The sequence below is a fragment of the Pristis pectinata genome, chromosome 1, assembly GCF_009764475.1.
Source record: "Pristis pectinata isolate sPriPec2 chromosome 1, sPriPec2.1.pri, whole genome shotgun sequence".
Lineage (NCBI taxonomy): Eukaryota > Metazoa > Chordata > Chondrichthyes > Rhinopristiformes > Pristidae > Pristis > Pristis pectinata.
In genome coordinates this window covers 46,643,913-46,670,753 of record NC_067405.1, presented here as the reverse complement: position 1 = coordinate 46,670,753, position 26,841 = coordinate 46,643,913, and the positions used below count along the sequence as shown (strand labels likewise).

At 38.6% G+C, this 26,841-nt stretch overlaps 2 protein-coding genes across 7 annotated transcripts in view; both read left to right on the top strand.

The window, feature by feature from the left end:
• The first annotated feature begins 3,471 nt into the window (after nt 1-3,471).
• On the top strand, nt 3,472-15,939 carry LOC127572237 (ATP synthase F(0) complex subunit C3, mitochondrial-like). Its single transcript, XM_052019193.1, has 4 exons — nt 3,472-3,749; nt 8,833-8,910; nt 11,242-11,441; nt 15,693-15,939. Exons 1-4 carry the CDS (start codon nt 3,708-3,710, stop codon nt 15,805-15,807), a joined length of 435 nt encoding a protein of 144 aa, XP_051875153.1. The 5' UTR covers nt 3,472-3,707; the 3' UTR covers nt 15,808-15,939.
• A 2,214-nt stretch (nt 15,940-18,153) lies between these two features.
• The window catches only part of atf2 (activating transcription factor 2), a 101,945-nt gene continuing 93,257 nt past the window's right edge, over nt 18,154-26,841 (top strand). For 2 of the 6 annotated variants that reach the window (XM_052024422.1, XM_052024453.1), the window contains exon 1: nt 18,154-18,226. The gene's annotated coding sequence lies outside the window, so the exon portion shown is untranslated. The other 4 variants (XM_052024413.1, XM_052024428.1, XM_052024447.1 and 1 more) reach the window with 4 other exon arrangements.

The window sequence follows — 26,841 nt, the reverse complement described above, 5'->3', positions numbered from 1 at the left end:
TGCTGCCTAGATTAGAGAACATGTCTTATGAGGAAAGGTTGAGCAAGCTAGGGCTTTTCTCTTTGGAGTGATGCAGGATGAGACACAACTTCATAGAGGTGTATAAGATTATGAGAGGCATAGATAGAGTGGACAGCCAGCACCCTTTCCCCAGGGCGGCAATAGCCAATACCAGAGGACGCCAGCTTAAGGTCAAAAGAGGAAAGTTTAGGGGGGATGTAAGAGTTTTTTTTACCGACAGTGGTGGGTGCCTGGAATGCACTGCCGGGTCTGGTGGTAGAGGCTGATACAATAGGGAAATTTAAAAGACACTTAGATAGGCACATGGATGTAAGAAAAATGGAGGGGTATAGGCTGTGTAGGAGGAAAGGGTTAGATTGATCATAGAGTAGGTTTATATAGGTTGGCACAACATCGTGGGCCAAACAGCCTGTACTGTGCTATATTGTTCTATCTATTCCAAAAATGTGCTTGTATGTTGATTGGATACTATAAATTGCGCCTTATTGTAAAAAGGGCAATGTTGGTGGGCAGGTGAGAGAGAATAGGTTTCAGGGGAATAATTCAAGGGAGAATGAGATTGATGGGATAGCTGTGCTTGGAGTTAGCATCAACTAGGTGGACTGTTATCCTACATCTGTGTCGTAATATGCAAGTAAGTATTGTGTTGTTGTGCACTACCATTATACCAAATGGAATACATTGAAAACAAATCCAGCAGCACAAATTTAGGCATCTATGTAGCATCACATCAGCAAAAGCATTATCTATCATTATAATTAGGGCAGGGAATCAACCTTAGTTCATTGAGAAGTACAGATACCAGGAGCTGCAATAGGAGTATCTAAAAATGAGGTGTCAGATTGGAACAATGTTCAGCGTTGAACTCTATCCATGATAAATAGTGAAGGCAATGTACATTGGACAGAGTTAAGTAATCCCCCAATCAATGAAACTGATCACAGCTCTACCATCCTGCCACAAAGTCATGAATGGTCCAATGGATCAATGGAAGGAGGAGGTTTCAAAACCTACAAGAATGTTTGCAGTTATCTTCATCCAAAAATACAAAGTGATCCATTGTGGCTTCCTCCTGGGGACTCTGCCCTCACTAAGATCAATTTCCCAGGAATTCATTTCATCCATGTAGTATTAAGGATTGGCTGAGAACATTGGTTATAAAGAAAAAGTTAAGTTCCTGCCAATATTTGGTTGTAATGCTGAAGATGTGCAGCAGTTAAAAGACCCAATTCTAGTCAGGTTGTTTGAGTGCAACTCAATACTGGCATCTACCCAATAACATCCAAAATTACCCAGGTATGGCCTGGTCATAAAAAACAGGACAAATTGGAATTGAAATATTATTGGAATTGGTTTATTATTGTCACTTGTACTGAGGTGCAGTGAAAAACTTGTCTTGCATACTGTTCATACAGATCAATTCATTACACGGTGCTTTGAGGTAGTACAAGGTAAGACAATGCAGAATAACATGTAACAGCTACCGAGAAAGTGCAGTGCAGGTAGATGATAAAGTGCAAGGTCATAACGAGGTAGATTGAAAGGTCAAGAGTCCATTTTATTGTACTAGGAACCGTTCAATCATCTTATAACAGCAGGATAGAAGCTGTCCTTGAGCCTGGTGGTATGTGCTTTCAGGCTTTTGTATCTCCTGCCCAATAGAAGAGGGGAGAAGAGAGAATGTCCAGGTGGGTTGCTTTACCAAGGCAGCAAGAAGTATAGATAGTCCATGGAGGAGAGGCTGGTTTCCATGATGTGCTGAGCTGTATGCACAGTTTCTTGTGATCACAGGCAGAGCAGTTGCCATACCAAGCCATGATGCATCCAGATAGGATGTTTTCTATGGTGCATCGATAAAAATTGGTGATGGTCAAAGGGGACATGCCAAACTTCTTTAGCCTCCTGAGGAAGTAGAGGCACTGATGAGCTTTTTTGGCTGTGGCATCTATGTAGTTGGACCGGGACAGACGATTGGTGATGTTCACTCCTGCTAAGTAATAAATATTCAGCCAAATAATATCCCATTGATCTACTCTCCAGTACTTTCCAACATTTTCTGTTAACATTTTATGAGAGACAAGTAACCTTTGTGGCACTCAAGTGCAATGACCATCTCTAACAAGAAAAGGTCTAATCATCTACCCTTCACATTCAATGAGATTACAATTATTAACTTCAATGCCATCAAACGTACAAGAGTCACTGTTGGTCAGAAACTTCATTGGACAGTATAAATTAAGGGACCCCAAGAGCAGGTCAGAGGCTGGTGACTCACCTCCGATTCATCAAGCTTTTCCATATCTATAAAAACACTTGAGGTATGTTTTGGAAAACTCTTCTCTTGCCTGGATGAGTGTGGTACTGATGGCACTCAAGTGTGACATCATCCAAAACAAAGCAGCTCACTTAACTGGCACCAAGCTTCCATCCTTAATGTTCACACCCTTCAGCATCATTGCACTATTTCTGTAGTGTGTACTAGCTACAAAATCACTGAGGCCTCTTCAGCTGCTTCCTCCAAACCTGAAAAGCAAGCACATAAAAATACCATTACCTGCAATGGTTATGGGATTGTTCTGCTAGGAGCCAACTTGGATTTGATGAGCTGAATGGCCTCCTAATATGTTTTCATAAGTAAGAATCTTTTTCAAGGCCATCATATCACAAGGACAGGTAAATTTAGAGTCTAAAGTCTCAATCCAAATGGCAGACAAACCACTACAATCTCAGTATGTTGCCAGGATTTGCCCCTAACCCCTGGTGCTCTGAGACCCTGTCCAATATTCAGCTGTACTGACTATGCAAAACGTAAGAGAACTAAAATCAGATACAAACTAGGATCATTTGACTCACACTAAGTCGTTCCTTTCAACAAGTTGTTTTTGTCGAGTTTCTACAGATTAAGTAAAGTCAGCCTCCACTGCTGGACAAGTCCTTTTATTTTGTGCTCACCTAGATATGGAAAGGGCTTCATCATATCCACCTTGTTAGAGAATTGAATACCTTCCTACTTTTAAAGACCTCTATTAAACCTGCAAGGCCGCTCAATCGTTCTAGGTAGCTGCATTGTCCTTCTAATTCTTTTTTGCAATCTTTTTCAGTATTTTAGCAATAATTAAACTTTTATAAATAAAAACTTCCGAAAACGCTTCACATTTCAATATTCCACGCGAATTTTGCAGACTAGAAATACGACAAATCAAAACATTCATTCGAGTTTTTACAAGATCTTTTGAAGGCACTTGCCCATAAATTTTGATGAACATGTTTATCGTTAATCTGCAAAAACATATTTTAAGTAGTTTATCTTTGCCACAAGACTACCTAAACCATACAGCACAGATTGAACTGAGGAAGGCATTTAATTTATTTTTTTTAATTAAAACCATTTCGTAACATTGAGTATTTTTTTAATTTTAAGACTCTAAACACCTCAGCATTTGGCCTCCGAATACCGCAGAGATAAGATCTGGGGCAAGATCACGTCCCGAACATGACCTTGGATGGTCTTTGTCCGATCCGGGTGATAGCCGGAGTGCACTAACACGCCTGCGCGGCTGTGCACCAAGTAAGAACGAGTCTGACTGCCATTTGTGTGGGTAACTTTCGAAAGAAGAAGGTGACGCCAGGCTTCGCCGACAGATCTTGGCTGGTGATCGCCCGTATATCTGGATTCGGCCATTACGATGTTTGCCTGCTCAAGAGTAGCGTGGTCGGCCGCAGCGGAGGTAAGTGGTGATCGAGCTGAAGGCCATCGCCCTGCCCCTGACCGGCTGCGGGTGCCCGGTCCCAGTCCGTCTGTTTTGCAGATGATTCCGATTGGCGAGCTCTGCCCCGCCCCTCACCTCTTCGCTCTGTATGAGCGAACTACTTGGGCCGGGGATTTGAATTTATCGCTTTAATCTTTAGAGCAGGAATTTGGTCTAATAATTGAAACACATTATTCAGTCAATATTTATTAATACTAGATAGGTTTCCGCATGACCGAGAGTTTGAGGGAGGTTAACTGTCCTGTCATAAACTAAGTTTGGCCGCTTGTAGGTCATCTGGATTAGTACATTAAACTGGGACTCAACATTCGTCCGTCCTTGTAAATGGTTGGAAACGTAATGTGAATTTTAAGTATTTTGCAGCGTATTATGACTTCCAACATATTTAGCAGATCTAAAATATTAGAACCTAGAAGTGTTTCTTTTTAAATCATACATGCACTGAACATGGGTTTAATTAGACCTACACTTATAAACTTGCAACACTACCTCATCTTTCGATTCAGCACTCCATGAGAAATAGAAGCAGGAGTAGGCCATTCGGTTGATATTTTACCTCAGTATAATTTACAGTAAAACTCAAATAATCCAGCATACCTGGGACTTTGATGTCAGACTAGCAAATTTTCGGGACTATTGGATATTATTCCAATTCATACCCTAACACATATTTAATTTGATTTTTTTAGATGTTACAGAATATACATTATGCATTGAACTTCGTAAGTTTAAAGGAAACGGGGTCCTGGTAAATTGAGAGTGTGTGGGAACTGGGGCACCACCAGGATGGAAGGGAGCATGGCAAACATCACCTGGTGAGCCAGATGCTGAACGATTGGGATTTCTGCAGATTATGGGAGTTTTCCTTTTTAAATTGATCAGATTAATATTTTGTAGTATAATAATGACTTGGATGAAATGACTGAGTGTACTGTAGCCACATTTGCTGATTGTACAAAAATAGGTGGGTTGTAAAGAGGGCCTGAAAAGGGATAAAGATAGGTTAAGTAAGTGGGGAAAGAAGTTGGCAGTATTGTTGTGAGGTTATCCACTTTAGAAGGAAGAATGGAAGGCAAATTAGTATTTAAACAGAGTGAAACTGCAAATGTTGCAGTACAAAGGGATCTGGGGGTTCTAGTATATGAAATACTAAAAGTTAGCATTTGGTGAGAGCAAGTAAGGTGGCTAATGGAATGTTGACTTTTATTGCTGGGGTAAAGAGTATAAAGTTTTAATGCAAATTTACAAGGAATTAATGAGATGGCTGCTGAAGCATTATGTGCAGTTTTGGTCTGTATATAAGGAAGAATGTTTTTGCACTGGAAGCAGTGAAGGCGATGACGGGATTGGTGTGATGAAAGGTTTGGCCTCTACTCATTGGCATTTGGAATAATTTAAAATAATCTTATTGAAACACAAAGGTTCTGAGGGTGATGCTGAGAAAATGTTGGCCCTAGTGGGGGTATTTTTGGAACTCTCTAGTCTACAGAACTGCAAGTGGATGAGATAGAGATGTATTTGAGGCAGAGATTGACATAAATCTATCGGTCTTGGTTCTGAATGCAATCAATGACTGCCTTGCTGCCTTGGGTAGAGAATTCCAAAGATTCACCACCCTTTGAAATGAAGAAATTTCTCCTAATTTCAGTCCTAAAGGGCAGCCACCTTGTGTTGAGACTGTGACTCCAAGTTCTAGACTCCTTAGCCAGGGGAGACAACATCCCCATATATACCCAGTACTGGCTCTGAGAATTTTGTGTGTTTCAGTGAGGTCACCTTTCATTCTCCCACCTTCTAGCCTATTGAATTTCTTCTTGTATGACTGACACCCACCATCCCAGGAACCAATCTGGTGAGTTTTTGCTGCACTCCCGCTAGAACAAGTACTTTTTCAGGGGAGAAGACCAAAGTTATACACATTACTCCAACTGTGGCTTCACCAAGACCCTTTATAATTGTTGGAAGATGTCTTTACTTTCGTACTCAAACTATCTAGCACAAAAGGCAAGAAATGTATTATTTACCTTCTGAATTGCCTGCTGCACCTGCATGTTAGCTATCAGGAGTCAGGACAATGGTAACAAGGATACCCAGGATGCTTTGAGCATCAACATTTCCCAATCCCTCACTTAAAAACAATTAAGTATTTCCATTTTTTCCACTGAACTGATAATGTCACCTTTTCTATATTGTACTCTTATCTGTCATGTTGGTACCCACTCACTCAGCTTGTCTATATCCTCTTGACTCCTCTCTGCATCCTTATTATAACTCTCATTTCTCCGTTTTATGTTTTTCAGCCTTGACCTTCATCGGATTGGTTGTGATAGTATAATAAAAGGCTCATGGGTGACAAACTAGAATATTTTCTGGTCATGGAAGCATACTATGAGTGAAACTCAGAATACCCATCTTTCTTCCTGTAGGGTTGAGTGGGCAAAAATAGAGCAAAGGCAGAGTGAAGAGAACAATGATTATTGTCATAATAGTACAAGGGAGTTATGTTAGTAGAGTCCCAAGGTACAGAACCAGGTACATTTTCTGACAAAATGATAGAGATATGTTCAATAGGTCTAGTAGCAGGTACAGCAAGTAATTAGGAAAGCTAACTGTTTTTGTTTACTGTGAGGGAATTGAATACAAAAGTTGGGAAGTTGTGCTTCAGTTATATAGGTCATTGATGAAGCCACATCTTGAGTATTGAGTACAGTGTTGATCTCCTTATTTAAGAACATTGGTGAGACTGCACTTGGAGTATTGTGTACAGTTTTGGTTGCACTGTTACAGGAATGACATAATTAAACTAGAAAGAGTGCAGAGAAGATTTACGAGGATGCTGCCAGATCTCCTGGATCTCGGTTGTAGGGAGAGGTTGGGCAGGCTAGGACTTTTATTCCTTGGAGTGTAGGAGATTAAGGGGTGACCTTATAGAGTTGTATAAAATCATGAGGGGCATAGATAGGGTGCACGCACAGTCATTTTCCCAGGGAAGAGGAACTAAAAACTAGAGGGCATAGGTTTAAGGTGAGAGGTGAAAAAATTTAAAAGGGATCTGAGGGGCAACTTCTTCATGCAGAGGGTGGTGTGTGTATGAAATGAGCTGTGAGAGAAAGTGGTTGAGGTAGGTACAATAACAACATTCAAAAGACATTTGGATAAGTACATGGATAAGAAGGGTTTAGAGGGAGATGGGCCAAATGCAGGCAAATGGGACTTGCTTTGTGGGCACAATGGTTGGCATAGATGAGTTGGTCCAAAGGGCCTTTTTCCATGCTGTATGACTATGACTGTGACAGATGTAAATGCATTGGAAGCAGTTTATAGGTGGTTTACTAGATTGATACTTGAAGTAGACAGGTTGTCTTTTGAGAAAAGGTTGGACAAGTTAGATTTATCCACTGAGTTTAGAAGATTGAAAGGTGACTTTATTGAAATATATGAGACCCTGAGGGGTCTTGGGATACATGTGGAAATGGAGTAATCACTATTTAGAAATAAAGAAGACCCCATTTAAGACAAATGATGCAATTTTTTTTCAGAGGGTAATGAGTATTTGAAATACTTCACCTCAAAGGGTGGTGGAAGTAGAGTCTTTGAATATTTTTAAGGCTGGGGTAAATAGATTCTTGATAAGCAAGGGGACAAAAGGTTACTCGGGCAGATAGGAATGCAGAATTGAGGTTACAATCAGTCATGATCGTATTGAATGGTGGATCTGGCACAAGGGATTGAGTGGCCTAGTGCTCCTAATTCATGTGTATATATTTCAGGCACTTGTATTGGAACGAATATAAGTTTCAGGCGGTTGACACCATCAGAATAGATGCTGCATGATCTTACTATTTTCAGTTTTTATTTTAGATTTCCAGTATTTGTGGTATTTCACTTTTGTCTAAACTGAAAAGCTCCATCTAAGTGATCACATTTAAATAACTTTGCAAAACACTTGGTGATTGTTTATTACAAAACTCTTGGTGCTGAGTACATTGGCAAACTGCAAACATATTTCTCAATTTCACTAGCACCAACTTAAACCCATGCAATGTACAATCAATAATAGAAAAACTTTTCAAAATGACACAGCAAGGGGACTTGTGGAAAATTAGTAGTTACACGCTACTTTATATAAGATCCCCATGCCCTTTTGGTCTACCATGAAGTAAATAACAGCACAGAGGACAGCCACTCATGCTGTGTTTGAGCTAGGTTGCAGTCTCCGACTGGCCCCTCAGCTGATGGATCTACGGCTTAATCTCCTGGGTAATGTTGTGTTGATCAATGACCCTGAAATATGCCTGGGTTGTCTAGCTGATTACTGAAGCCTTACTCCTATAAGAAGCACTAAATTCTCTGAATTTGGGCAGCTATCTCACAGCTCCAGCAACCTGGGTTCAATGCTGATTTGCAGTTCTGTCTTTGTGGAGGTTGCACATTCTCCCTGTGACTGGGTACTCTGGGTTTTCTCCTACGTGCCAGAGAAGTAATGGTTGGTACGTTAATTGACCAATTTAAATTGCGTGTAGATGAGTGTTGCCTTTTGTGCCATTTAATTTGTATCTGGTGCCATTTATGTTGCTGCCAATTATTTTTCATTGAACTATATCTCATTTCTGCACAGTCTGCCCATTTCACTAGCCCATGTTCTTCTCTCTATTTACTTCTTTGAGCTTGTATGCCAACCCCAGATTTTTGAAGTTATCATTTTGATGTGATTATTGTCTCTGAAAATAAAATTGTGCACTTTCATCCCATATTCCACAAACACTTTTATTTTGTAATATACTGATAATATGGTAAATGGCTGACTTCCTTTCTAGTTGCTCTTCTTTCTGAATTAATTACTTGGCCTCCACTTTTGTTTCGATAGTCAGAGAAATTATTGGATTTGGCACCTTCAGTTTGACAAAATGAGCATTTGTTGAATACAACTTTCATTCGAGTAATCTACATATTCATGCTAAGAAACAAATGTATGACCTTGCTGGGTCATCTAAAAAATCTTGACAAAGACATTCAGAAATTTTTGTCTTTTCTTAACTAGGTTCGCAATGGAGCTGCACCTCTTTGTAGACCACTTTTTGTGTCAGTAATGCACAAACCAGAGGCCCAGTCTGGAAAAGTAGGTTAAGAAACTTCATGATGTGTATGTTTTTTTTATCTGTATGATTTTATGACCTGAAATGATATGTTTATGACTCGTATGATTTTTTTTTAATTTAAGCATCACATGATTCTCACTTTTAACCCCCACTCACCAACTTTCTAGTTTAATTTCTCATATCTTAACTAACTGTATCCACTGGTTGCACTGTCTTATACTATGAATATCTCTGACATCCAACCTGTGCAAAACTGTTCAATACTGAAAAGTATTCCATTTGTAACCAGCTATTCTGAGGTTAAACCAGACCATATGCAAAGCTGGCCCAAAACTGAGCTATTAATCTCATTTTCTCTCCATCCCTGAGGCCATGAATTCCAGCTCTGTAAATTTGCTTATCGATGCCATACCATGCTCCTTCCAATCAGATTCCATCAACAGCAGCCCTTTGTGGCCTCCACTGATCACTTCCCACCCTCTATCGCTATTTCCACTCTTCCCTCCTTACCTGGATCCACCTACTGCTTGCCAACTCTACTTCCACTCCTTCACCTCTTCATACTGTCCATCTCCCCTCCACTCTTTCAATCCAGATGAAGGGTCTTAACCTGAAACGTCAACTATCCATTTCCCTCCTCAGGTGCTGCCTGACCCACAAAGTTCCTCCAGCACTTAATTGTTGCTCAAACCCTCAAAAACAACCTTGTTTTCTTTAGCTAAAGGTATTCCTTAAGATTAAATTATTCCAATGCTTTCCCGATTGATTTTCCACTTTGCACCACTGTCTTATAAATGAGCCGATCCAACATTCAGTTATCTGCACCTTAACTTGTACAAAGTTCCATTCACCCATCGTTCCTTGTGTTTAGCAACCACTGTTGGTTTCTAGTCTGGCAGCATTACGATTATTAAAACTTGCACCTTGGCTTTGATCCTCTCTATCTCTGTAACTTTCTTTAACCCTGTGGCCCTCTTGCATCTTTGTGGGCCTCCATTTCTGGCCAATTGCTAATCCCTGAGTTTGATTGCTTTACCATTAACCACAACCTTTGTTGCCTGGGTCCTAAACCCCTTTCCTTTTTCAAGACATTCCTTAAACCTTGGTCATAAGAGGTACATTTTAGGTCATCTGTCATGATATCTTGTGTAATAGTAATTCTGTGATATACCTTGAAGAGTCTAATATCGTTCTGTTTGGATTTGAATGAAATACAGGATTTGGCATCAGTAAATGCATCGGAAGAACTGACACATTGTTGAAAATTTCTAACTAGTTCAATGAAAATCACTGTGCTGGAAACAAATTAAGAATGAAACCAGAGGGACTACCAGCATTAACCTAGGCACTGGATTTGGAGATGGCAAAGATGGTCCCTGCTCAGTTGAACCTGCCAAATTGTACTGAAAAATATCTTACTTTTGTCTAAATTTCCTGTCCCACCCACAAGACATATCAGAGGTGAAGACACAGTAGTTTACCTGTGGGGGGTGCATGCCCTTGGGAGTACACGGCATTGTTTCCAGACCCTATGAGGTCTCATGGCTTTGGGTAGAACAAGGATAATAACATCTGATTATTACCATCTTCTGTCCTCCCTTGTGTAATGAACCGGTAGTTTTCTATGATGAATAATACATAGAAGCAGACTTGTAAGTGGCAAGTGCATGGAATGTACTCTGGGTAGAAGAGTTTAATGCCCATTGTCAAGAGTGGCTAGATAGAAACTCTGCTAATTAAGTTGGCTGACTCTGTGAATGAACCAACACAGGGTAAACGTAACAGTTGCAGATATATCTGTCCATGACAAATTTGATACAAGTGATTAATATACTGTCCTGGACACAAAGTCCTATTCACACCAACAACACCTTCATTAAATTGCGGAAAAACTAACGCCAAACTAAATGCGATGAACTCTGGATCAGACAGTTCAGTACTATTCTGAGTGGATGTTTAATCTCGGCTTCCTCTTGAGGTCTCCATTATTAGAGAAGCCAGTCTTTAGTCAATTTTGCTCAAGTCAAGGTAGGATTGGACAGAACATAACATAAAGGAGCCTTGGTAAAGCTGAAATCAATTGGGCTTTAGGGGCAAAATACTCTACTAGTTGATGTACTTTGCTCTAGGTTAGAGGGGTGTAGTTCCTCTGAGTAATTTCCTAGGTCCAATCACCCTTTGCTGTTGCTTCAATGACTATCCTTATATTAAAAGTTCAGAAATCAGAAGTCATAGATGTAGATATGGATGTGCTACTCAGATTAATACTCAAAACAAATATACTATTTTAAAACTCAGAGGGAAAAAAACTATAAATTTCATTAAAATGTTTATTTCTGAATTAATTCCAGGGAAACACTGCACTTTTGAGGAGTCAAGGCAAAAATTCATTTACTCAAGAAGTACTCAGAGATTTTCAGACAAGTTCTACAAGCCAGGACATTGACACTGCTGCAAAGTTTATTGGTGCTGGAGCTGCCACAGTCGGAGTGGCTGGTTCTGGAGCTGGTATTGGAACGGTTTTTGGTAGCCTTATCATTGGCTATGCCAGGTAATCTTAATTAACAAAATGCTTGGACTCCAGAAGATCATTGTGAAGAAAACCTGCATATAACCTTTTAAGCATACTACTAATGTGTTTTTAAAAAACTGACTCTAATGTGTATAATATTCAAATAATGATGTTACAAAACAGACAACACCAAAACAGGTTCTATATTTTGAGTTCCAAAATGCTGTTGAATATCGGTGTCCAAGAGTGCTGGTGTATTGCTAGTTTATTGCACTGCTGAACAATACAGGAGATTATAACAAACTGCAGTATTTCTTCTGATGAAGGATTTGCTTCAGTGCTATCTATGAATATAACTTTAAAACATAATAACTGACCCACTTAAAGTATCTAATTTAAAAGTAATATGAGGAAATATTACAAGATTTTGGGCTGGAATGTTACCAAGACACTGTATCCCACACTAAGGTACTTCAAGTTTCTGATTACTAACTTGTTTAAAAATAACTAACTGATATGTCGAGCAGCGAACCATTCTTGCATTACTATTGGGGCATTTGCTTAGATTACAGGCTCAAGCAATTGGTAAAGCATTGCAATTTTAATCATTTAATTTAACTGTGGAAGTGTTATCAGTAATGCAGAGCTGACAAGAAGCAAAAGTCATGTAGGTAAAAAGAGTAAAATACAATTAATAAGGATATAAATTACAGTAATGAATATGACCACTCATTTGTATTGCAACAAATGGATATACTTTTAATAACCAAGCAACGGGTTAATTAGTGCTGTATTGACCAATCCATATTTTCTTTTGAAAAAACAAATATTCAGTGAACTTGTAATTTTGGTTGAACGATCATTTGGTTTCACTGTGTTGAACTGTAAGATCTTTACAGAAAATTTACCTGACCTAACCTAACAATGCTCCCTGTAGAGTTTCAAGAATAAATAAAGTATTAAAATACAATAACAATGCCCTTATCTGTATTATGATCTTGTAATAATGTTGTTTTTCAGAGCAGTGCCCCCAAAGCAATCTGTATGTTCTATTAGGACATTTTTTAAAAAAAATTAAGTTTTCAGTTCTGGAATTCGCATTGTCAACTTTATTTCACTTTATTTGTTAACAACACTTCAGTGCTTGAGTTGGAAAGTTATGGTTCAAATGCATGCCACTGAATTTTAACCTATAAATTAAACAGACTCCCAAGTGCCGTATTTATTCAATATGAAAGATGCAGATCTTGCATTAAGCTGTTAAACTGAGGACCCAGTTATCTGTTCCTCGGTCCAATTAGACTAAGAGTCTCATCTCACTACTTGAGGTGCAAAATATTATTTTGGTAACATGGATAAAATTTCTTCCTAAACAAGCATCACTGAAAATTGATGAACTGATAATTAAAGGCCCGTGGAATTTTTTTGTGAGAAATAACTGTTGCAATTAACCATTTAACACTTACTGCATTATGTGGGAAATATACTTTTTTAAGTAAAGATGTTCTATAATTGCACTTTTTATTTTGAAAGTTTTTCCTTCACTCCTGATGGCACTAAGACCGTATTTGGTGATAACCACTGGACACTGCAACCAATACTTTCTTCATCAATTTCTGCACAGAGGGCACTCAGGATGTGAATCATGAGTGATTGCCATTTTTTCCCTTCCCTAACACAAATAACATTTATACTACTTTTGCTACTTATACTATATACTAGTCTTAGTGATCATGGATTGTGAGGATATCATCAAATTCAAGACACCCAACTGGTACGTCAGATCGGGGAAGAAAGAAAGTAAAATATTTAGAAATTGAAGATATTGAAAATGATTCACAGCAGCTGAGTTTAAAAAGTAACTGAAGATCAGAAACCATATTTGCAGTAACGTGGAAATGATAAGGTGATCATTTTCACAAAGGTTGATTTTACAGTGATTCATCTGATTATCTTCTGTCACAATTACCTCCTTTCAAAATTCCACCTCTTTGAGATGTTATATTAATTGACATAGATATAGTTTTGAGATTGCAGAAGCATCATAAATATCTGTAGCATAATTTATTGACCACTGACAGAAAAAATATCTTCTTACTCACTTTAAGAAATCAGCTGGCAAGTGATAAATGCTTTTTATAAATTTATTTTTGAAAGGCTTTATATCATAAGAAGGGATGAAGCATTTGAAGGTCAATTGTAGATAATGAGCAGTGAAAGCTATCCTCATTCATCCAAACATATTATTTTATTAGAAAAAGTTGAAATTATTGAGAATAGGCTTTTTCCAATTAACTCCTTTTAAAAAAAAAACTTCTGAATAGGGCTGAAAGAAGCTGAAACAGTCTCCACCATATCAATTGCACTGGCATCCTCTGCCAGAATATTGAAAGATAAATGAAGAAACTGAAAATGAAAATCTGAACAACTTTTATCCTTATCTCTCATCCCAATGTACATTTTTCACTTTTCATTCTCTGCTCTCTTCTCATTCTGACATTAATAAGCCAGTTTTTCAATCACTTTAAATACCATGCTCTAGGGCATCATTCTAGCAAAACCACTTTCATTTCCAAAAAGCATTTTTAAATCATTCCCATGGTTTATATGCTCCACCCCTCTCCATTTTCCCATCTTTATATTCAATTATTAACTCTTTTCCACCTCAGCCCCAAGGCAAATTATTTTTCTAAAACTCATTTACAGCAGCGGTAACAGGCCCTTCCGGCCTATGAGTCCGCGCCGCCCATTTAAACCCATGTTAACCTACCCGTAAGTCTTTGGAATGTGGGAGGAAACCCGAGCACCCGGAGGAAACCCATGCAGACACGGGAAGAACGTACAAACTCCTTACAGACAGCAACGGGAATTGAACCCCGAACGCTGGCGCTGTAATAGCGTCACAGTAACCACTACACTACCATGCTGCCCTATATTTTATTGTTCCATATGGAGGGAATGCTATAATGTAAGCTGGGAAAATAATTTGAACAATGGATTTGAAACGTGGAGTCATAGAATAATACAGCACGGAAACAGGCCCTTAGGCCCAACTCATCCATGTTAACCAAGTTAGTACCATTTGCCCGCATTTGGCCTATATCCCTCTAAACCCTCCCATCCATGTACTTATCCGAATAACTTTTAAATGGTTTTGTACCCACCTCAACCACTTCCTCTGGCAGATCATTCCATATACACATCACCCTCTATGTGAAGAACTTGCCCCTAAGGTCCCTTTTAAATCTTTCACCTCTCACCTTAAACCTATGCCCTCGAGTTTTAGTTCCACTTCCCTGGGAAAAAGACTATATGTGTTTACCCTATCTATACCCTTCACGATTTTATATGCCTCTATAAGGTCACCCTTCAATTTCCTGCATTCCAAGGAATATAGTCCTAGCCTGCCCAGCCTCTCCCTGTGATTGAGACCCTAGAGACCTGGCAGCAGGTTCATAAATCTCTGCACCCTTTCAAGTTCAATGATGTCTTTCCCATAATATGGCGACAAGAACTGTACACAGTACTCCAAGTGGGGTCTCACCAGCATCTTATACAACTGCAACGTAACGTCCCAACCCCAAAACTCAATGCCCTGACTGATGAAGGCCAGCGTGCTCAAACACCTTCTTCACAACCCTGTTTACCTGTGATGCCACGTCAGCAAAGCATGTACTTGTGTTACAAAGGAATTTATTCTCATTATGAAATTCTGCTCAAAATGAAATAATTGTGTAGTGTTGCATTTAACTTCCCTTAAGGCAAATCTAAACATTTTATTTCAAGGTGTTTTATACAAACACAGTTGTATAATTGGAAAATTCACGGTATGCACTCTTTCAAGCCCTCCCATTATTAAATCAGCACCCTTATTTTCTTGAATGTAACACAGGTAAAACCAATATCTACCTTAATTTACTCTTAGTGTGCTAGTTTTGCCTTTTGAAGACCATTTACTAAAAAATTGCAGTTATTTTATAAAGTTTTTGATTTCTAACCCTTCCCATTATTATTCTTAGATCTTGAGGCTACACAATATTTTGTTAATATCATTGTTTTGTGCAATTAGCTGTATGAAAACAGGCTAAGATCATGATAGAACACCTGAATTTGGGACTTTTTTTTGTCCAGCTGTTTAAAATAATATCCTGCCATCTCTGTAAAATATTTTTAATGTGATCATTGGCAGTCCAAAATAAACTAACTAACTTTTCTACTTTCAATTAGAGGGTATTAAGTTGAGATTGTATTCGATATTAACATATCAATAATACTTTGTTTTTTTTCTAGAAATCCTTCTCTGAAACAGCAGTTGTTCTCGTATGCTATCCTTGGATTTGCCCTGTCTGAAGCTATGGGACTCTTCTGTTTAATGGTTGCTTTTCTAATTTTATTTGCTATGTAAAAATTTAATGAATGAGTAGAATAGTCTAATCATGTGAAAATGTAATTATTTCATTGGCTCTCATTTATGTTGGAGTTGTTAAAGTGTATGTTTCATGTCTTTTGTCATATGTTCCAATAAATACAGATACAAGTAAAAATGTGATTTTTTTTTTGCTTGAAAGTGCAAATGCATGACAGTCTAGCTGATTTTTGTGGAAATAGTACTTATTTAATGGAGCAATTTGAAGGTGCAATAATCTGTTATAATGGATTTAAAATGGGGCTAGCTGCCTGACTTTCCTTGATGTGTTGAAGAAATGAGATTCCAGGCGGACTGTAGGTAACCACGGTGCTAAAACTGTTGGGGTGCTTACAAAAGCAAATATGTAAAATTCAGTGTAGGTAAATTCCAGAGAATGGTATTAGAATCAGTATTCTTAAGTTTCCACAGTCATGCATTTTACAAACAGTGCAAATTAATCAGCTTCCAACTTCCTCCCTCGTTTTATCTGTGCAGATCTCATGAAAGGAATGGGGGGAGGGGTGGTGCAACAATCAGAGACTAAATTTAATACAAAATACAAAGATGGATCTTCCACGAATCATGTTCAAATTAGCTGTGAGGGGTAGAGTGTTTTAATAGGCTCTGTGCTCAAGTACCTAAATATTTTGCAAAAGCAACAAGAAAAATGAAAACAATGGATGCTAAAAAAAATGAAGTAATCAGAAATCACTGGAAATGGATAATAAACCAGAGACAAAGAACAACAGAGCACAGGAACATGCCCTTCAGTCCATGATGCCAATCTAAACTAATCCTATATCCCTCTATCCCCTGCCTCTTCGTGTGTCTGTCTAAATGCTGCTTAAACATTGCCCAAGGTATCTGCTTCTACCACTTACCCTGGCAGTGGTGTTCCAGGGCACTTGCCACCCTCTGTGTTTTGTTTTTGAATAACAAAAAGCCTCAAATCTCCATTAAAATATCCCCTTTTCATCTTAAACCTATGTCTTCTAGTATTTTACATTTCCATCCTGGGGAAAAGACTCTGACCATCCACCCTATCTATGCATCTCATAATTTTATATAGTTCTATCAGGCCGCCCCTTCTGCCTCCTACGGTCCACAGAAAGCAATCCAAGTTTGTCCAACTTCTCCTTATAGCTAATACTCTCTAATCCAGGCAACATCCTGCTGAACCTCTTCTGCACTCTCTCCAAAGCCTCCACATCCTTCCTGTAATGCAGCAACCAGAAGTGCACACTAAACTCCAAGTAGATTAGATAACAGCTGCAAAGAAAAACAAGTTGATGACACTTCATCAAAACTGGAGCTGAATTATGTGACAAAAAAGGTTCAGGAAAATTCCTTTGACCAAGGGTCAGCTTAAGCTTATACTGTCAAAAACAAAACAAATTTGGGCAAAAAAGGGGCCTACTCCAACAAATTAATCAGAACAGAGTAAGGGAAAATATCTAATTGATTCTGAAAGGTTTATCTTGGTTTAATAACCAATCTGAAGTGTAACTGCAAAAGTCACTCTTCTACCATCAGATAAAAGATAACGCAGATAAATGAGACTGCAGTTGCTGGAATCCGGAGCAAAAAAACCTGCTGGAGGAGCTCAGTGGGTCAAGCAGCAGGACTGCTGCAAGGTCTCGACTCGAAACGTCAACCATCCCTTTGCCTCCACAGATGCTGCTTGACCTACTGAGTTCCTCTAAGAGAGGATGATCTTTTGTCATCAAGTCACTTATCCCAAAATCCATTGCTGCCATTATTCTAACCCTGCATCTTTCATTTCCCTGCCATCACTTAACAGATCCTACTCTCCTGATCTTCTGTCTCCACCCACCCGGCTCCAAACTGCAGACTCCTCAACTTCCTGACCCAGATGCAAGTTGATGGAAAAAGATAAGATCTAACAATTAAAAAAAAGGATTTAAACAAAATATATCCCCTTGCGTACTGATGCCAACTTCCTTTCAAATCCTGCATCATTATTTTCCCAACTCATCATCAAAAAGAAACAATTTTCAACACCATTGACCTCTCCCTCCTCAGAAAGCTGCCTACTCTCGATATCTGTACCATCTCCGCCGGTGCACTTCTTGCCACTGAAAGTCAGGAGAAGTCTATTCAAAGCCGGTGTGAAGTGGTTCCCCACCACCCAGCCCATGGTCTTGTGTTAAATCTCTGTCGTCACCTTTGCTGCCCGCTCAGCCTGTTGCCGGTTTGTTTGAAAGCTAAAGCACACACACGCACCTTGCTTTGATGCGGCGGGGAGAACGGCCGCTGAAAAGCAGCGAGAGCGGATTCTGCGCAGAGGCCGCGCCGAAAGCTGCCGTCACGTGACCCCCGCGACGCAGGGCGCCGAGCCTCGCGATTTCTGGCCCGATCTCGCACGACTGGTTGTCAGTAGGAATTAGCCCTTGTGGTAAGTTTGTAAACAACGTTAAACGGTGATTGCGACGGCTTGTGCTGCCGGCGGGAATGATCGGAATGCCGTTTACTTTGGGAATGAGTTGTGGTTGCGGGCGTGCCGGCGGTGCTCGGGTGTTTTGCGGGTGGGTGTGTTCGCAGACCTTATTCGTTAATATGGCGACGCTCCCCGGCCGCCGTGTCCTGGGGTGGGATTCGCGATGCCGTCAGCTGCATCGGGTTCGCGGTCGAGCTCACTCCCGTTCTGTGAATTTGTGCCGCACACGATCAGAAGTACCCAGTTTTGATCAGCAGGGAGTGACCTTGGTCTGGTTTTTGATCGTGGTGGTGCTCACGGCGGACACGTTTGTATGAGTTGAATGGTCTGTGATGTTGATCATCCGGCCTATATAATTTCATAACAGGCTGTTAGTACCTCTCATCAGTACTGCTGTACAGCAAACTAAGCCAGTCATTGGTGATGTTAAAGCATTTCAGGTTATATGTTTCGTGCCTAACAACGTTCGAAATAAAAACCTGCTTCGCCTAAGACAAAATGATTGCTGGTAATGTTATAGCTAGATTGGGAACATGAGGAAAAGATAAGTGGGGCCACTGGCATCTATTTCTTTTGCTTTATGAAATGTATTTTTTAACTTTGCAGATTTTTCAATCTGTAAGCTAAATGTTTTTATTACTGGGAAGCTCAGACAAAGTTCCATAGGCCAGCCTTAAAGAAGCTGGGGAAAAGGGAAATTGAAAGAATCCTAGGTGACAACCAGCTTCGTGTCTAAAATTATGTAGACAGTAGAAGGAAGCAAACGCAGAGGAACAAGTTGAAAACTTTCACAGAAACTGCAGAAGAATGGTTACGAAGAGGAGGCAAGATAAATAAGGACAGTGTATTTGGAACTAAGATTAAACAAGGAAAAAAACTTTGGCACAACAAGGAGCAGGTATCATAATACGAAGTAAAGGGAAAAATTGACAAACAATTTTTCTGATTGGTGTGTAGGAGAGGTAATAAAATATGAGAGCAATATTGGAGATTTAAGTGTATGTGGATTTTGTATGTTTTTGGTTTGAAGTGAAAAACTTATGAAAGAAACCACATTTCTATTGTTGAAATAAAATGGGAACTGTAGTTTAAGGTCTAAAAGGTAGTAAAGTTCAAGAATATTCATGAAAAGACGAGAGCAGTAGGTGAAGGCATTAGGTGCAAAAATGTTCTAACTCTAAATTATAATTGCTGGAGTAACAGGAGAGTATTGAAAAATTAAAAATATTTCTGTTGCCCCATTGGAAGGCCTTTGAGCAGATCATAACATAACTAAAAGAGGTCTGGTTGCAAGCACCAAGTGCATTTTCTAAAGGAAAATATAAAATGGAGTCATCATAGCAACCATTGGGTTGGGTTATGAATAGAAGTTTTGAAGGTTTAAAATGGGAGAAAGAAAAGCCCAGGGAAACTCTTGCTTTAATGAAAAGTTAAAGGAGAATTATCTATTACATCGAAAATGGTGATTGAGAGGGAACAAGAGAGACAGAAAATATATTTTGAAAAGAGGCCTAATGATGTATAATTTTGAAATGAAAGGTGCCAGATTTTGTCAAAAGCTTTAGAAATCTAAGGATGGATAATTAACCAAAATGTTTGTCTTTCATTTGACTTTATAGGAGTGAACCATTAACCTATAGAGCATGTTCATTGAGGTCATGGCTGACCTGTAACCCAACTCCATTGGCCTATCCCATAACCCTTCCTACCTTTAGGTAACAAACGTGAATTGGCCTTGGATTTTAAATTAACGATTGACCCAATATCAAATGATAGTTGCAGAAGAAAGTTTAAACATTTGTATCACACTTAATGTTTTGAAATGTTTCCTAATTTCAGTCCTGAAAGGCCTGAATATTTAGACTATGTTCACTAATCCCAACAAAAATTGTTTCTCAGTACTCTATCGGTTCCCATGAATATCTTGTAAATGTAATCAAAGTGCTACATAACCTTCTATGTTCTTCTAAATTCTAATTGCTCTACTGCTTGCAGTTGCTGTTTCTTGATTCAGTTCAAGTCATAAGCTTAACAATTGGCAAAAAGTATAATAAATACAAGATATGTGCATTTTGCACCTATTAAAAAAAATCTATATGGAAATTTGTTTTGTGGAGCTAAGTGCAATGAATATAACCATTTAAATACATTTTTTGTGTCAATAATTTTTAGTTCTTTGGTATTTGCAATAACTTACATCATATTGTATTGAATTAACAATAATCCAAAGTAGGAAAATTGCTTAAGATGGGGATGGAATAGGTTGAAGAGAAGAAAGTGTTTATCTGCCATATTTGTGACGATGTACCAAAATAAACCATTTATTGGCAAAAAAACATACTTTTTACATGTATAAAGCTGTATCTCTTTTGAAGAGGTACTTTTGGCATTTCAGAAAGAAAACAGCTCCCAAGTATGTGACTTTGGGATCTGTCTTATCCACTTTAGTGACCATGTGCAGGCATTCCTGTATGCAGAAGGCAGATCTGGGATATTTTCACATGAGTATTTTATTTTTTATGAAATATCATTGCCTGGCATGTAGATATCTTTTAATGAAAATTAACCTTTTTCACATGTGGTGAAAGGTCAGTGACCTGAAGTGTTAACCCTCTTTCTTTCTTCAATGCTGCCTGATCTCCTGAGTATTTCCAGCATTTTCTGTTTTTATTTCAGAGTTCCAGCATCTGCAGGTTTTGTTTTTCGATTGCTCTTCATATTCATCAGTCTGGACAACAGGAATGCTGGAAAATGTAACTAACATACCTTGCCCTAAAATATATTCTTATTTCTTCTACTTACAGTTGGTAACATCGTTGACCAGTGTTTTACCAGCATCCCAAAATTCTAGGCTAATAAAGGCCTTGTAAAATGCAGATCTTGGATAAATACGATTGTAGGAAGATAGATATATTTAAGATAGAGAATATTAATGTATGATTTTTGTACATATTTAATCAAAAGTAGCCATAACAAAATATTAAGAAAAAGATGTTGCATCATATGAAATGCATCACTACACAGTAGTTTGGTTTTATAAAACTCCATAATCTTGTTGCAGAATCCATCTTTTATTGCAGTTCTGCAGCTTTGGGTTCCAGTGTGCAATGACCCATCACCCAGTTTTGCTCTGTTTTTCCAATGAGTAATGAGGGATGGAGATTGGTGAGATCAGATACTTTGTAATGAGACATCACGTTAATGAAACAGGACTTTGACGTGAAGATGGTAGTAACCTTAGCAGATGGATTGGACTATATCTTACTCTAATGTGTGATCATATGGTTATCTAAAAGATAATAATGCTGTGCAGATCTGGGATGTTTCAGTTCTACATCTCAAATGTTGTAGAGTTATCTGGTATAATTTGGAGTTATGATAAAGGAGAATACAATTAGGATATGTGTCTGTTGAAATTCACAACTGAATGATGACATAAATGAACTAATAGCATGCTGGGGCCGTGGAACTGAACTCAGAGGATCAACACCTTGAGAGAAATTGGGGAGGTATAATAATGTTTTCTACTTAATAGCTGGGTCTTGTACTTTAACATTCTTTAAATCTGCATAATATCCAGTGAGTACAAGAGAATTACAGTTATGAAATCTATAATTTTGTGTGCTGTAAGAAGGTACATACTTCTATAAAATTGTATACCAAAACATTTATGCACTTCTCTCATACTCTCTGTGAGGGTTGGGGGAGAAATGCATCACAAACTATATTCTGTTTAACTCATGGGGAAAATAAACTTGTTTTACCATAGTTTGGTTTATAGGTTAGTGAACAATTGCTTTCTTATTTGTGACTCAATACTGAGTTACATAAATGAGAGAGTCTGGGATTTATTCCCCAATCTTCATTCAATTAACTGATTCCACAAGTATTTAGAATTGTACTTAGTATCTCTGGATGAGATAAGGCAGAATCAATCAGGTTTTCCTTGACCAGAATAACTTATTTCAAACCAATTCATTGAAGGGATGTGTTGAAATAGCTAAACTCAAAAGATAGCCAATTTTGCTCATGAAAATATAATAAAAAATAAACACTAAAAATTTCAAGCTGCATTGATAAATGTAAGTCTGTCTCCCTTTCTTTGATTGCTGTCCAATGATTTTCCCCTTAAAATTTCCTGACTAGATTCAAGGTGAAAATGTGATTAGACTTGTCTAATACCTTACCAGTTTTGCTGTCTAACTCTCTCGTGGGAAATAGCCATTTGGAGTTAAATGCAAGAGTTGTAGACTGTTTAGATTTGTCTTGTTTAGAAATCTTGTGCTGAAAGTAGTATGTAAGATCATTAAATTTTACAAACTTTACGCAGGTTTGGTGAAAATTTTGTTTGTAAATCCAGAAGATTATTAGGGTTTGAAAATTTGGATTTTAAATCTGTTTTAAATAAAAATAAACACTTCCTAGGGCCTAAGTGGAAAAATTATTCACCAATAAAAATCCATGCATGCAATACCTGTCAGTCATTACAGTATTTAAATTTTCATTCATATTGCTTCAAAGTTGCCACTTGTTACCAAAGCCTACTTATTGTAAGTATCTGGGAGATGCTGATCAGTGGTAGATTGGTAGTGATGTGGTAAATGATGTTAAATGATACTGTTTAATAAATCTTTGAAGTGTTGCCATTATTACCAATTTCAATACAATTGTACCTAGTAGATACAGCTCCTAATTTTTTTAAAAAATGATCAAAAGATATAAACTGAAAAATAATGGAAATCAAAAATAAAAACTAAAATATTCAAACTAGATAAATATTTTTAGATTTAAAAAAGAAATCATAGTAACGTACAGCACAGAAACCAACCTTGTCCATGCCAACCATGATGCTTATCTACACTAATCCCATTAGGCCTGCATCCCTCTGTCTTTTCTATCCAAGTACCTGCCTCTTAAACGTTGTAAGTGTATTCGCCTACACTACATCCTCTGGCAGCCCGTTCCAGTTATTCACCACTCTCTGGTAAAACTTGGCCCTGGGATCTTCTTTAAATTTCTTCCTTCTCACCTTAAATCTATGCCCTCTGGTTCAAAGCTCCCCTGCCCTGAGGAAAAAGATTCTGATAATCTTTCCTATCTAGGCACCTCATAATTTTATAAACCTCCAAAAGGTCGCCTATCTGCCTCCTATGTTCCAGGTGAGAATAAAGCCAATCTATCCAATCTCCTTATAACTACACCTGTCCATTCCAGGCAACATCCTGGTGAATCTATTCTGCTCCACATCCTTCCTGTAATGTGGTGACTAGATTTATAAACAATACTCCAAGTGTGGTCTAACCAATGTTTTGTACAGGTGCAATGTGATGTCCCAACTTTAATGCTCAATTACAACTGCTATATGATATCCCAACTCTTATACTTTAATACCAATCTAATCTTAATAGTATGTATGAATGTCCTTCAAACTTGTAAACTACCACCTCTTGGTCAGAGTTGCTTTGTAAGCTTTGATACAGAACAAAGAAGGCTTTAAAAAAAATTACAAAATAAATATGAAAAAACTCCCATGAAATGTTTCTTTGCCAGTTAAGTTTATGTTCTTAAAATAGTTGGAGTTGTATTCTTAAGTCAGCAGATAGGTTGTGCATTGTGTTTATCAGAACCATCTAGGTTTATTTGGGTGCAATTTGTAGAATTCGAGTCAAAGTATCAACTGGAATCAAATGTTAGTCTTTTGGCATCAAAATGAGATGTTCATAGTATTACAAATTTGTATCCTCGTGATGGTCAGTAACGAACCAAAATAACGTTATTACAGCGCCAGCAACTCGGGTTCAATTCCCGCCACTGTCTGTAAGGAGTTTGTACATTCTCGCCGTGTCTGTGTGGATTTCCTCCGGGTGCTCCAGTTTCCTCCCACATTCCAAAGATGTATAGGTTAGGAGTTGTGGGCATGCTATGTTGGCGCTGGAAGAGTGGCGACACTTGTGGGCTGCCCCCAGCACATTCTCAGTAATGCAAAAAGATGCATTTCACTGTGTTTTAATGTACATGTGACTTATAAATAAATATCTTCTCTTGTAATGGGAAATGCATTCAGTTGATAAGTTATTGTCGTGTTTATAGCAAGGGAGAATTTTTTAAATTCAAATTGACAATATTTGTCTTTTATTTTGATGAATCTGGTTTAGAATTCAGATGTTCTAGGGGTAACTATTGTATTTTTCTTAGCTTGAATCCAAATGTCATTGCTTGCTTTAATTATTTGTAAGAAATTTTGTCTGTGCCAGTTTTGGTCCAATATCCCTGACTGAATTCTGCTACCGTTTTGCAATGCCAGTCATTTAACAATTTTTCTTCTGCTTTTACACCACAACTAACATGCTATGATCAGAGATAGAGAACTAAAGGAGCAGGATTCTGTAATACAATGTCACTTACCGAGTATGCTGCTGTTTTCTGATAGTGTGATACCTGTAAGTGGCAATACAAAAATAAAAAATTCTTGAAGCTAGCATGTGCCACAAGTTAAAATGTCACACTTACATGGGACAAGAACACTTGCGTCTTATGAAAGCGGTTGTATACAGTGGCTGGAATTGAATAAAATTTGCAGTTTAGCAGGTGCAGAACTTAAAGCTGTATAAATAATAAAAGGGTACAGACATTCCATTTGACAATCAGAAGTCAGCAAACCTTTGTTATTATCTGGCAAGGACAAAGGAAGTTGGTAAAACAATTTACAGTGCTTTTTGCTGCCATCTAGTTTGTTGATAACCCTTATTTTTCCCAGATATTCTCTCACATTGCAAGCATAAGTTTGAAATAGTGATTAGATGCAGAAACAATGTTTCACACCACATTTTCCTCCATTTCCTGCACATCCTTTCTTGAATAACCCTCCAAGACAGAACACAGAAAGTTTTCCTGGTCTTTACCTTTCGCCCCACTAGCCTCTTCATCCAGAATATTATCCTTTGCTAATGGGATCCCACTGCCAGCCACATCTTTAATCCCTCCCCCCACCCTTCCTGCTTTCTGCAGGGACCACTTTCTCATTGATCCCCTGGTCCAGTCATCTCTTCCCAGTGCCCTGGCACATCTCCCTGCAACACTTGGTCCCTCCACTACCTACCTCACAACATCCAGGGACCTAAACAGCCCTTCCAGGTGAGGCAGAGATTCACCTGCACCTCCCCCAACCTGGTCTATTGCATTCAATGCTCATGAAATGGCCTCAAGATATGTTTGTCAAGACCAAGTGTAGATAAAGCAACCATTTTGCAGAACACCTGTACTCTGTCCACAATGGCCATCTTGAGCTTCCGGTTGCATGTCACTTCAATTCCCCTTCCCATTCCCACAATGACCTGTCTCTTCTCAGCCTTCTCCACTGCCATGGTGAAGGCAAACGCAGACTAGAAGAACAGTACCTTGATTTCCATTTGGGTAGCCTTCAGACCAATGTTATGAACGTTTGAATTTTCCAGTTTCATGTAACCCACTTCCTGTGTTCCTTTCTCATGTCAGCAGTCCACCCAGAGTCTCTCTACATTTGTTCTCCTATTCCATTTCAACCCGTCATTACCTAGACTATTTACCCTCCCCCATCTGCCCATCACCCACATACTTATCAACCTGGGTTTCTTCTGCCTTGATTCACCTTTCCTATCTCCTCCCCCACCTGGTTCCATCTGTGCATCATACCTCCTTTATCTGGTTCCACCTATCACCTACCAGCCTCGGTTTTTACCCTTTACCCTTCCCCCTTCTCTCCCCTACCCAGCTACACCTGCCTAATTTGTATCTTTTGTATTGTTTGCATCGATTATCTTTCAGCCTCTGACTCAGCAATCCTGGTCCCATCCGTTCATCATCTCCCCACCCCATCTGTTTCCACCTAATACCTACTAGCCTCTCTGTCTCACCCATACCTCTCACATCAATACATTTTCCATCTTCCCTCTACACTCTCAGTCCTGATCCAGGGTCTTGACCAGAAATGTTGACTATCTTATGGCCTCCATAGATGTTGCTTGACCCACTGAATTCTTCCAGCAGTTTAATTTTTACACAAAAGTGTAATTTGGTGAGCATTAAATGAAATTCTCCTGAAGAATTCTAACAAATAAGTAAGAAAAATATCTGCTTTTGGTTTTTGAACCCCCTCAATTAATATTTCCCTATTGCATTTGGGACTTAAATCCCATTTGAGGTAGAAGAACTCCTTTGGATACACCACTGGTAGAATGCACCAGGGTCCTCTAGCTGTTGTCAAGCCGGGGTGAAGACCTCTTCTGAGTTTAATGGATAGCTATGTTTGTTATAAGGGAATGACATAACTCATCTTATTGACTGCAGATCTAATTAGAGTATGTTGGGAATTGTTGTTTGTATGTTTTGCACTATTGCTATGACTTGCCCTAATCCCATGCTTGGCAATGGAAAAGAACGGATAATACCTAAATCCATGGAATCTTTTCATTATGCAGTAATAGCAAGTACTCGATATTGTGTAGAACCAAAAACTGTACAATTTAAGTACTCCCTGGTTTGGGCTTAAAAGTATCTTTGCTAATAATTTTTGCACCAAGATATGAATCCACCGA

Bases quoted from the DNA above. Each gene is read 5' to 3' on its own strand.
- LOC127572237 (XM_052019193.1), top strand. From the start codon at position 3,708: ATGTTTGCCTGCTCAAGAGTAGCGTGGTCGGCCGCAGCGGAG. The intron at 3,750-8,832 runs GTAAGTGGTGAT...TTTCTTAACTAG, and splicing joins CGTGGTCGGCCGCAGCGGAG to GTTCGCAATGGAGCTGCACC. The intron at 8,911-11,241 runs GTAGGTTAAGAA...AATTAATTCCAG, and splicing joins CAGAGGCCCAGTCTGGAAAA to GGAAACACTGCACTTTTGAG.